Source organism: Balaenoptera ricei, chromosome 17 (genome assembly GCF_028023285.1).
Source record: "Balaenoptera ricei isolate mBalRic1 chromosome 17, mBalRic1.hap2, whole genome shotgun sequence".
NCBI lineage: Eukaryota > Metazoa > Chordata > Mammalia > Artiodactyla > Balaenopteridae > Balaenoptera > Balaenoptera ricei.
Genome location: NC_082655.1, coordinates 757,589 through 769,606, shown reverse-complemented (window position 1 = coordinate 769,606; position 12,018 = coordinate 757,589). Strand labels below are relative to the sequence as shown.

Here is a 12,018-nt window from a genome sequence, read left to right as displayed (position 1 = left end):
ACCCCATTGACAGGAGCTGGAGAGGCCGTGTGGTGAGCCCGAGGCTGCCCCTCTGCCCACAGCCTCACTGATCCTCCCAGATGGGCTCCCACCCCTAGGCCCGAGTTAGCGGGTCCAACCCAGACCAGGCCAGGGCCGGCGCTTCCGCTCAGCACCTGGGCCTGCGCCTGGGTCCCCAGACCACAGTCATTTACCTGGCAAACTCCTACCCACCCTGCTAGCCTCACCCCAGGCCCCCTGTCCACCCCTCAGAAACCAAGTTCCTCCTCAGGTAGTGAGACACAGAGACGGAAGCAGGTGCGGGCTGCCCCACCTCAACGCCAAGGCCAATGAGCTCCAGAAGCGCATGTGTGAGCCTCGAGCTGCACGGGACCCTCTGCCCACCTGGGTCCTGCAGCACAGGTGCTTAGGGACAGAGGGATGCCACAGAGCAGGGACACAGCAAGGGCTTGCTGGCCACCTCTGGGACAAGAGGACCTGTTCCATCCTCTGAGACCTGGCTCCCGCTGGGAAGGATCTGCCTAGACCCCAGGCTGGGCCCTGCACCCGCCATGCCTTGGCCTCAGGCCCAGCGGCAGATGTTCCTACCTAGGGTCTGCTCTTCTCGCCCCAACCCAGGGCTGCCCGCTAGGCCATCACCAACCCCAAGCCGACCAAGCAGCCAGTCACAATATCACATCTGTGCCACACAACCACGGGGGCAGCTGTCACCCCCACTGGACAAACTCAAGGCTCAGAAAGGTCAGGTAGTCACCCCCACTGTTGGAGAGAAGCTACACCGCTGTCCCATCCCAGCACCTCCTCTGCATGCCCCCACCTCCTGCAGAGAGGGCCTCAGGGCAGACAAGTCGCCAGGGTGGGGGGGGGGCGAGCAGGGCCCAGGACAAGGGCAAGCTGGGGAGAGGGCTGAGGGTGCCAGCCAGGGCTGTGTTAACAGCTGGTCCTGCCAGTCCAAGAACCACAAGCCCCACCCCTAGCTCCGGGGTGTGCCTGGGGATGGGCTGGCAGTAACCTACCGGCTCCTCCTTGGCCTACCCACCCCAAGGTCCTCAAGCCAGGAGGAGGAGCCCTGTGGGTCCACTGACCAGAGCGCGCAGGCGGAAACGGCGCCACCTGCTGGCGGGAGCAAAGCTTTTGCACACTCGCTGCCCACCCCAGCCCACCAGGCCCAGGCCCCGGCCCCAGCACCTCCTCCCATCCCCCACCCTGGGGCCAGGACACAGCTACCTGCGGCTGGGGCAGGCTCCGGGCCAGGCCTCGCCAGGGTCCCTGGGGTGGTGGCGGGCACCACAGGGGGCTCAGGTGCCCCCTCCTCAGGCTCCTTCCGGCGGTAGACCCACCGCTCCTCACGGGTAGGGTCCTCGGCTGGCAGCGGCCCCCGCTTGGGCGGGCAGCCCAGGGGACCCTGCACGGCCTGCACGTGGGGGGTGCGGCGGGCAGGCATCACCATGGCGACAGGGCGGCGCACCCGCTGCAAAGAGGCGGGCACGATCTCCGGCGGCAGGTGCAGGTACTGGCGCAGGTGGGCAATGCCCTCGTTGGTGAGGTACCAGTAAAAGTGGCGCCAGGCGAAGGTCTCCCGCACCAGGCCCCGCGCCCGAAGGGAGGCCATGGCGCGCGTGACCTGAAGGTTGGTGACACCGGGCACGTGGGGATGCAGGCTGCGGGGCCGCCGGTCCTTCTTGGCCACCATCACACCCTCGCGGAAGAGCACCTCGTAAATGGTACGCAGCTGGTCCAGCGGCATGAGCATGCCGGCCACCATGGCTGCCGGAGCCGGTGAGTCGAGGGCGCTGGCGAGTCGAGGGCGGCGGGCGGGGCACAGGGAGGAGGTCCAGGAGACGGCCTCGGCACAAGGTGCAACCGGGGCCGAGGGGCAGGCAGGCCGTGGCGCTGAGCTCGAGGGCGCGGGCTCCGGGCTTGTGGCTCGCGGCGCCTGGCTCTCTGGCTCCGTGCGATTCCTGCCGACACTGCGGCCTGCCCACCGCTTGCGCGAGCCTCCCGCCTGCCCGCCCTTCAGGACGCCCAGGCCGGCCCCCTCTGACTCAGCGGCAAGGGCGGCCCCTCCCACCCTCAGCTAACAGGGCCCCTCGCAGAGTGGGGGGCACCTCGCAGCAGCGGCCATCCCCAAGGCAGGCCCCCTCCCCTCCCAGGCCCGCGGCTCCACGTCAGAAATTACATCAGTTTCTAAACACTTCCTTCAGGGTTCCTAAGATTAGCGGGAGGGTGGACGGGAGTGGCTGTGGACCCAGAATCTAAAAGGCTGGCAGAAGGGAAGCCGGAGCCGAGAGGGCAGGAGGGTCCTCAGGCCGGGGACCCAACTCAGGGTTGTGGTCTCAGAGCCTCAGGGATTCACAAGGGCCTGAAGAGGAGGGCTGGGCCGGCTGGGCCGTCTGGGCAGGGGGTCCTCTAGGTCTAAGGGAGGAGAGCTGAGGTCTTGTGGGGACTCAAGGGCTGAGGGGAGAGCTGGGGTCTTGGGGGGGCAGAGGTCTGAGGGGAATGGCAGGGGCAGCTGCTGCAGCACATGGACAGGCTGTAGGCACCACTGGCTGCTGTCCATCAAGCGGGCAAAGGGACAGAGCGTCCACCTCCAAGTGTCAGACCCAGAGCGGCCACCCTCTTTAACCCTTGCCATGCCAGGCCAGATCAAGGGTGGGCCAGGAACAGGGAGTCGGCTCAGAGTCCAAGCACTGTCTGCAGGGCACAGGGTAGGGGCTCTGAGTGGCCTCCATCCACCACCGCCCCAGGCCAGCTGTTGGAGGCCAGAAGCTCTCAGCTGCCACAGGGACCCAAAGCCACCCGCGGCCCAGCGCCCCTGCCGCCAGGAGACACCCCACCCTTGGCAGCCTGAGTGCCTCCTTTGAGCCAGCTGGACAGATGAGGGGAGAGTAGCACCAGGCTAGAAGAGGGTCGGGGGCCCCAGTGAAAGGGGGACCAGCAGCAGGGGGGGGAAGGGGCTGTGTGCTCCATGCCAACACCCTGCAGCCTGGCCCGGCCACGCCCAGCAGTCACCCCTAAGCCCTCACAGCTGAGGCTCCAACCACGGACATCGCGCGCCTCCCCATTCCACCCAATACCCCGCTCTCCCACTTGGTGCTGCACCACTCACACCTGGACCTGCGCTTTCTCCCCTCCCCCAAGCGGACACACCTATTCCCAGCACTGCTAACTCGGGAACTGTTTATAAATAGGGCGGAAGGGGGGGGGGATCCCGAGGTGGGAGGCTCCCGCGGGCAGGAGGCCAACAGGCGGCGCGTGGGGGCGGGTTTATGAGGCCGTTGCCATGGCAGTGTAGAGCCGGCTCCCAACACACACACACACACACACACACACACACACACACACACACACACACTTACTTGTGGCAGAGGAAAGTGCAGGCACGGCCAACTGTTCCCACAGCCCGGCCCGCCAGCTCTGCGGCGCCGCTCTCCCTCCGCTGGCGGGAAGGGGGCCAGCCCCGCGGGACACCGGCCGGGGAGGGCGGGACGCCGGCTCGGGGAGGACGCCTAGCAGGCGCTGGAGTGGGCAACGGCCACGCCCCCTCAGCCTAGCGGCGCCTGCGGACCCTGCCGGGCACCACGGCTGTGGCTTCGGGAACCAACACCAGCTGTGGTTTCAGGCCAGCACTCAGGCCAGTGGCCCGGCCCGGCCCTGTGCCCACGGAAGACCCACTCCTGGCCTGACCCTCAGCCCTCCCCCGGACCTCCTGCGCTCCCCCTGCCCCACCCCGATCTCCCGTGCACTCCCCTTGCCCACCCCACAGCCCCACTCTGACCTCATCTCCCTCCTAACCACCCCATACGTCCACCGCACATTTCTCTGGTTTGATTCCCCGACCTAACCCCCCAACCCCCAAGCCTCCTACCAAACCGACCCCACAGCATGCCCCCTCCCAAAATGATTCCAAGCCACACACAAAGCCCCCAGACCTAAGGTCTCTCCTCCTTCCACACAGACTTGCACGGGTCTTTGGCCAAGCCCCTCAGCCCCGTCACAACCCACGCCATCCCCACAGGAGAGGGCAGCAGTTTGGGACGCTGAAGAAAGGGGGGGGCGGGCGGGGCACGAAGGGGAATCCCCCTCCCTCCCACCAGCCCCGCCCTCGGGGGTTGAGGGGAGGAGCAGGCAGGAGCCTAGAACGAGACGTCCCGGTCTGGCCCGCGGTGCCAGCCTCGGCACGCCTCCCTCTACCCCATCCCCCCACCCCCGCGACCCCCAGGTCCCAGGGCTGAGAGAACACCCCTTTCTGCCCTGCCCCCACGCTGCGGGAACCGCAGCCGCAGTTGCTGATTCAGCACAGGAAGGACCGGGGCGGACAGACAGGGCGGCCCCCTCCACCCCACTCCAGGCCCCTCCGGATCTCCAGGGCAACCAGTCGGGGTCCTTGGGCAGCCCCCAGAACCCCCCCCATTCCGGAACAAAGAACCGCAGTGTGGACTTGCCCGGGGCCAGCCCGCCTGGCGCCTCCCCCGCCAGTGATCGATCCCCAAGGCCCTGCCCTGTCCCCTTCGACGCTGGGGGGCAGGCCGACAAGCGGGGCGGGGATTCGGCCGAGTTCGGGAGGAGAGAGAAGTGCGGATCCGAGAGGTGGCGGAGGCCGGCTCCCACCTCCGCCCCGCCCCCGCCGCCGCAGTAGCCCGCCCCGCCCCCCCCCCCGACACTCGCTGCAGGGTTGCAGGGCTGCAGGGCTGCGGGGCTGCGGCTGGAGTCACCCCCGCCAGCTCCGGGCGGACCTCGCACCAGGTGGAGTCCCGGCAGGACACGGACATGGGGTCTCCTGCGGCTCCGGCTCCCCACTCACAAAGCTGCTCCCAAGGCGGCAGACCCCGACCGCTGCCCTGTGGGGGCTGCACCCAGCCAGAGGTCACTGCCTGATCCACACTCCCCACCCCCCGGCTCGGTCCCCAAGCCCGGCCCGCACCTTTGAGGGAGCTGATCTCATGCTGGATGGCTCTCGAGGGGTCCATGTCTCCGCCAGGGCTGAGGGCGGCGCGCGGGCCGCCACGCAGAGTCCAGCCCCGCACTGCACTGCCCAGGCCAGAGCCGCAGCCTGGGGGAGGAGCCGGGAGGCGCGGGGCGGGGCTTGCCAGCCGGGGCGGAGCCTCAACTAATCAATGCGCAGTGCAAGGCCGGCCCGAGCTTGCTCCCGTCTACACCGCCCCCACCCTTCCAGACCCCTGCTCCGGGTCAGGTGGCCCCGGTAACTCCAGCCGGACTGCCAGGCCATCAGGCTGGATCCAGGCGTGCTTGGACGGCCCACCCCACCCCCCAGTCCCCGGGCCTCTGCCGCTGACCACCCTCAGAGCGCCGTCCTAGCCGCTCCTGCACGTGCCTTTCCTGGCCTCGAAGTCATGGCCACTCACTCCCTGCAGGAGACACCCACCGGTCTGGACCTCCTGGCGACCTCCCCAGCCAGCACCCTGGGTGAGGAGGGAAGGTAGATCCCACCGGGGCAGAGGCTGGAGGCTCCTTCATCACCACCATTCACTTCCCCCCCCTTCCATGCCCTCCGCCTTCTCCCCTCAGCTGGGGGCCCTCCTCCACCCACACGTGCCTCTGGGTCGCCTCACCCGGTCCTGTGACACTCTGACTCCCAAGGTGACACATTCAGCCTCTGCCTCTCCAACTCAGCAAATACCCACAAGGCTTGTCTTGGGAAGTTCCTGTCTTCCCGGCTCTGCGGATGTAGCACCATCTACCACCCAGCAGCTCAGGCCAACACCCTAGGGTCCTCACCCCCACGGGTCAGCCCCACAGGTCCTGGTGGCTCCACCTTCCAGGCTGTCCACCTGCCACCAACTGTCCGGCCCAGCAGTCTCCTCGCACCACCACCCCTACTGCTGACAGGATCAGCCTCCTGGACACTGTCACTGCCTGCCCCCTGGGGAGAATGACAGCGCTGGCACTGCCGGGGTGGGGTCAGCTCTGCCCCCCTCACGGTGCCGCAGGAAGCCGTAAACAAACGCACAAGCCTTGCCCACACCTCGGGCATGCGCACGCGCGGCTTCAACGTAAACCCCAGGACTGGGCCCTCCCGCCCCACCCTGGTCCTCTGTGCTGGGCTGTGGGGGACAGACACAGCCTTCGTCTCCTGCCAGGCCCGCATCCAGATTCTTCCTCCATCCTCACCCCAAGGCCCCTCCTGGCCCCGTGGGGCCCACACCTTGCCCAGCCAGGCCGCTGCCTTTAGGCGACCACTCTTCCTGCAGGCAGGCCCACCGCGTGTCGGGTCAGGACTGGGGCGAGCGCGTGATGATGGCAGAGCTGGGAAGCCGGCGGTGCCCACAGGTACTGGCTGATGAGCAAAGAAGCGGGTGCGGCCCTATACTGGCTCAAGGCCTGATGTTCTAGGATCCCTCACAACCCCATCCCTGCCCCTCTCAGGACTCAGCCAGTGCGGGGCACAGGCAGGTCTCAGGAAAAAACAGCGGCAGACCTGGGGTAAACAGGAATACGAGAAATTAATAGAGGATTTTGTGATTCCTTACACCTGAATTCCTATTACTTTTTTATTAGCCACGTCCAGATGAACCTAAATCCAAACTGTAACTGAAGAGTACTTCCTAACTAAATCTCAAATGAAACTGATAGATACTTAAACAGAACTAAAAACTATAGGAAAAGTCACCCACACACAAAATTAGTGCTGGTTCTAGTTTTAAAACTGCATATAGTTGAGAGTTCCCTGGCGGTCCAGTGATTAGGACTCAGCGCTTTCGCGGGCCAGGGTTCAATCCCTGGTTGGGGAACCAAGATCCCACAAGCCACCCGACACGGCCAAAAAAACAAACAAAACTGCGTATAATTGAATTTTATAAGATTATAATTTTAAGCTACTGAAAAGATGAGGGGAGAAAGCAAGTAATGGGGTAACACAAGGATCAGGTGCAATTAGGTGGCTTTTCCTAACTTTTCAGAACCATGGGGACAGAGAAGGAATGTCCCAGGCCCTTAACTGCCCCCTCAAGTCACGCTGCCCACCCGAGAGTGGCCACTGCAGTCACCAGCAGCCACTTGCAAACAAGGGCTCGCAGAGAAGGGGTGGCAGCCAGAAGGCCCAGTGAAGAGGCCTTCGGCCTGCCCCTGCCCAGTCTGCCCCAAACGGCAGCCACATGGTGTGGCCTGGGAAGTGGGCTGTGGCCACGGCCCCTGGATAGAGTCCACGGGACACACTGAGCCCATTCCTTGGTTTCTTCCCAGAGGAAGGGGCAGCTAAAGTGGGGCCGTGGAAAGACAGGCTGCAGCTAGCCAGCAAAGGAGGCGGACGCACATACGAAGGCCCCAGGTCAAGAGAAGAGGAGTCTGGCCAACCCCACAGAACGTGTGCGTGGAGGGCGCCTGGACACAGAGCTGTAGGCGGGGTTCCCCTGGGCCAGGGAGGCCCCTCGGACTGCGGCGGACAAGGGCCTGGGGGCAAGAGATGGGGGCAGCGTGGCTCTGGTGGGTGAGATGCAACGGCCCTGGCCCTCCCGACAGTCCTCAGCTTTCACGGCCTCACTGCCCAGGAGATCTAGTCCCAGGGTCCTCAAGAAAGCAGGCTGTCTGACCCGGCACGGCTTCCCCACGCCCAGCTGGGGCCCTGGCAGGTCGCCTGCACCAGGGACTCGCATCATGCAAGGCCAAACGCTCTTAAAGCTTTACTGCAAATTCCAGGAGGCAGCTTACACCCCTGTGGTCCCTGCAACCCAAGCTGAGCCCCTACGCCACAGCCAGGCCCCCTCCTTCCCAGCCCCTCTGTCTGGGACAAAGCACCCCGCCTCACAAGCCTCCTGAGACGCTGGCAGGTGTGGCCCCAGGCCACACCACCTGCCGTCCAGACCACCCCCCTGCTCCCAAGGCCCTGTCTGCCCCCCAGTCCATGTTCCTCACCAGGGCTCCCCAGCTTCACGCCTGTGCCCAGCCCCGGGCAGCCTGCCCTAGCGGGGCTCACTAGTGACTGGTGGGTAGGTGATCCTGTGCAGGGGTGACATGTGACAGCTGTCGGCCCTGCCGGCAGACACCTTCCACACAGGGTCCCCCATCATCACCCAGTGAGACCCCGCTACGGACTGTGCCTGTTCCCTGCAGTGGGAACAGGGGGCCATCTCACCTGCACCACCGGGCCTCACCCCACAGCCATCGCCTGGCATTGGCCTTGACCTCTGGGGAAGCTACCAGGCTGGGCAGGAGGAGAACGCTCCTCCACGTGGGCAGCCACTGGGTGATGAAGGCGGGAGCTCAGCTAGACCAGCCACCCCGTGCGGCTCCACCCCGCAGGGCCGGGTCCACAGCACTGCGGTGGGTGCCGCCAGGGCCCCAGGGGTCCTGGTGATGGCCCAGGAGGCATAGAGGGTCCCCGTTTGGGCCCCACCCAGCTCTCTCTCCCTGTAGCCCAGTTCAAAAATTGCACCGTTACCAGGTGTCCACCAGAGACCTCGGGCAGGGATCCTGGGTCCCACCCCCATGTTCCATCCATCAGGAGGTCCCATCATTCTGCCCCCCCCAGATATCTCTCAAACCTGTCCTCTTCCCACTGTCTCCACCGCCACCCTCCTCCCCTTGGAGACAGCCCTGGCCTCCTCGCTGCCTTCCACCTCCAGGCGCTCAGCGGCCACAGCCCCGCTGCCACACCTGCTCCATCTCAGGGCTACAGAGAAGCTCCCGATCCTGTCCTGCCCTGTGTCGTCCTGCTGCACAGACCCCTCTGTGGTTTCCTCCAGCAGGGACAGTGGGGACAGTGCTCTCACACAGGGACGCCTGTCTCAGCACCCCTGCACCCCAGGCCTGGTCAGAGGCGTTCATGCAGGGAAACCAAGCAGTGGATGCTTGCAGTTCAAGGATAAGGTACTTCCCAGGAACGCTATTAATAGAGGTTTACTTCATTAATAGATTAAAGGAGAAAACCTGTATATTGATCTCAAAACTGCTGATAACTCATTTGATAAAAACTCACCAATGTTTCTGATTTTTACAAAGTGACCCAGTAAACTGGGAAAGGAGGTCCAGGCACCCTCAGTATCTGAGGGGGATTGATTCCAGGACCCCAGCCAACACCAAAATCCTCGGATGCTCAAGTCCCTTATAAAAACTGGAATAGTATTTGCATATAACCTAATACAGTGCAAATGCTATGTAAATAGTTGTAAACAGAATGTAGGGACTTCCCTGGTGGTGCAGTGAATCCACCTGCCAATGCAGGGGACACGGGTTCAAGCCCTGGTCCAGGAAGATCCCACATGCCACGGAGCAACTAAGCCCATGCGCCACAACTACTGAGCCTGCATGCCACAACTACTGAAGCCCGTGCACCTAGAGCCCGTGCTCCGCAAAAGAGAAGCCACAGCAATGAGAAACCTGCGCACCACAACGAAGAATAGCACCCGCTCGCCGCAACTAGAGAAAGCCCGCGCAGCAACAAAGACACAACGCAGCCAAAAATAAATAAATAAATTTATTTAAAAAAAAAAAAACAATGTAAATGTAAATAGCTGTCTTTGAGCACCCACAGCAAATTCAAGTTTTGCTTTTTGGAACTTTCTGGAATCCACCCCCCCCCCCAATAGTACTTCTTTTTTAAAAAATTATTTATTTATTTATTTATTTATTTATTTACTTGGCTGCACCAGGTCTTAGTCGCAGCATGCGGGATCTAGTTCCCTGACCAGGGATCGAACCCTGGCCCCCTACATTGGGAGCACGGAATCTTAACCACTGGACCACCAGGGAAGTCCCACCTCAGTAGTACTTTTGATCTATTACTTAAATCCCCAGTTGCAGAACCGTGGATGGGGAGGGCTGGCTGTATATCGTTAACATGAGAACATATGTCCCTCCAAATCTGACCGTGACACCGCCCCAGGGGCCTCCCCCATCGGAAGTACTGGGAGCAGGAGCAGCGGGGCTGAAAGGCTCAGCATGGTGGCCGGGACACCCCCAAAGCCACGCCGACAGGCGGCCAGGGCAAGCCTCCAGGCTCAGCCGCGGGCAAGGCTGGCCCAGGGCGTGTGAGGGGGAAGAACCCAGGCTCCGGATGCAGAGCACTGACAAGCGTTGAGTCTGCACCTCCTCAGCACCTGAACCAGTGCCACTGACCACCCACCAGAAGCAACAACGGCGCTCACTAGAGTGGCCGACTTTCAACACCCTGCTAAAGACCCAAGAGATTTCTTACAGGTCAATAATAACGAGTTGGAAAAAGAGGGTGGGAAAAACCTTCATTCACAGTGCAGGATATAAACTACTCTGGAACAAGATAAATAAAAATCAGTCAGAACTTAAGTTCAGAAAGCCCCACAAGCACAAAGCAAGAACCAGATCCATGGGGAGACTCATATTCCCAATGCAGAGGTCCGACCTCGCAGGACCACCTTGCCCTGAGCTAGAACTGCGCTTCTGACCCACCCCCGCACCCCACCGCCGGCCCCGCCAGCCCTGCCAGCCCTGCGCCGACTCTTTCTTTTTTCTAAAATTAATTAATTAATTTATTTATTTATTTTTGGCTGCGTTGGGTCTTTGTTGCTGCGCGCGGGCTTTCTCTAGTTGCGGTGAGCGGGCGCTGCTCTTGGTTGCGGTGCGCGGGCTTCTCATTGCGGTGGCTTCTCTTGTTGCGGAGCACGGGCTCTAGGCGCACGGGTTCCGTAGTTGTGGCACGCGGGCTTAGTTGCTCTGTGGCATGTGGGATCTTCGCGGACCAGAGCTCGAACCCGTGTTCCCTGCATTGGCAGGCGGATTCTTAACCACTGAGCCACCAGGGAAGCCCCGCCGCCCCAACTCTTAATAATTGCCTCCTTCAGACACTCACATGATTTTATATCTGATTGGCGAGGTTCTGTTGTCTGTTTGAAACCCTGTCACTGGGTGCTGGGCAGGTGTAGGGAGCGAGCCCTTTTGGGCACCGCTGTAATACCTAGCAAACACCTTAGGAACTTCTTAAAAATATTCCCCAGACGCAAACATGGGCCATACAGGGAAAAGTCTCCCCCCAGATTGTCCCCTCTCCACCCCACACACAGTGTGGAAATCACTGTCAGGACTGGCTTCCTCTTTATCCCTCCGAAATTTCTTTATGTGGAAAGTCACGTAAATGCAAACATGATCCTTGGTTTTCCCCCTTTTAACACCAAAAGTGACACCTCGGGACTTCCCTGGTGGCACAGTGGTTAAGAATCCGCCTGCCATTGCCGGGGACACGGGTTTGAGCCTTGATCCGGGAAGATCCCACATGCTGAGGAGCAACTATGCCTGTGTGCCAGAACTACTGAAGCCTGCATACCTAGAGCCCGTGCTCCGCAACAAGAGAAGCCACTGCAATGAGAAGCTCTTGCACAGCAACAAAGAGTAGCCCCAACTAGAGAAAGCCTGATCACAGCAACAAAGACCCAACGCAGCCAAAAATAAATAAATGAATAAATAAATAAATTAATTAAAAAAATTTAAAAAAAGTGACACCTCACCGGCACCATCTGACCCCACACCCGGGAGGTCTCCCGCTGCACCCCTGCCTCCGCCCTCCCTCAGGGCGCTGGCTGCCATCCTTGGCTCTCACACACACACTGCGCTCTTAGGCCTGATAGACATTTTCATTGGCCTGGTTTCCACCGGTTCACTAATGCAATCCAGAAATTCTGGGTTTCTGGATTTTTACCAATCTGATAGGTGAAAACATGGCACCCTGGTGTAGCTAGAGCTTAAATTTTGCATACTGCTTGACCCAGAAATTCTATTTCTAACAATAGCCATAGACACACAATGATCCAGCCACAAAGCTCTTCTATGTAGCAGTTTACAACACCAAAAAAACCCACAAAACGAAACAAAACTAAACCTAATGTTCCATGGGAAGAGATTAAATTGGATATGATTACCATATAAAAGAATATTATATTATAAATTGATGTCATAGAAAGATGTATTTGTTGTAACATTAAGTAAAAAGAAGTTACACGTGCCTAAAATACTTAATATTTGATTATAAAGTTATAAATAAATTAAATTATACTATAAAATACTGTGCACATTTTTTTAAAACAAGCATAG

General features: G+C 60.9%; 1 protein-coding gene across 12 annotated transcripts in view; it reads right to left on the bottom strand.

The window, feature by feature from the left end:
• The window catches only part of PLEC (plectin), a 58,010-nt gene that overhangs the window by 33,450 nt on the left and 12,542 nt on the right, over nt 1-12,018 (bottom strand). For 4 of the 12 annotated variants that reach the window (XM_059902101.1, XM_059902103.1, XM_059902102.1 and 1 more), the window contains exon 1: nt 1,228-1,976. The exons of 6 other annotated variants lie outside the window; for them this stretch is intronic. In XM_059902101.1, coding sequence (XP_059758084.1) covers nt 1,228-1,765 — 538 coding nt within the window. In that variant the 5' untranslated portion in view covers nt 1,766-1,976. Of the gene's footprint in view, nt 1-1,227; nt 1,977-4,924; nt 4,986-12,018 lie in introns of those variants that run through there. 2 more of the 12 variants (XM_059902120.1, XM_059902122.1) reach the window with 1 other exon arrangement.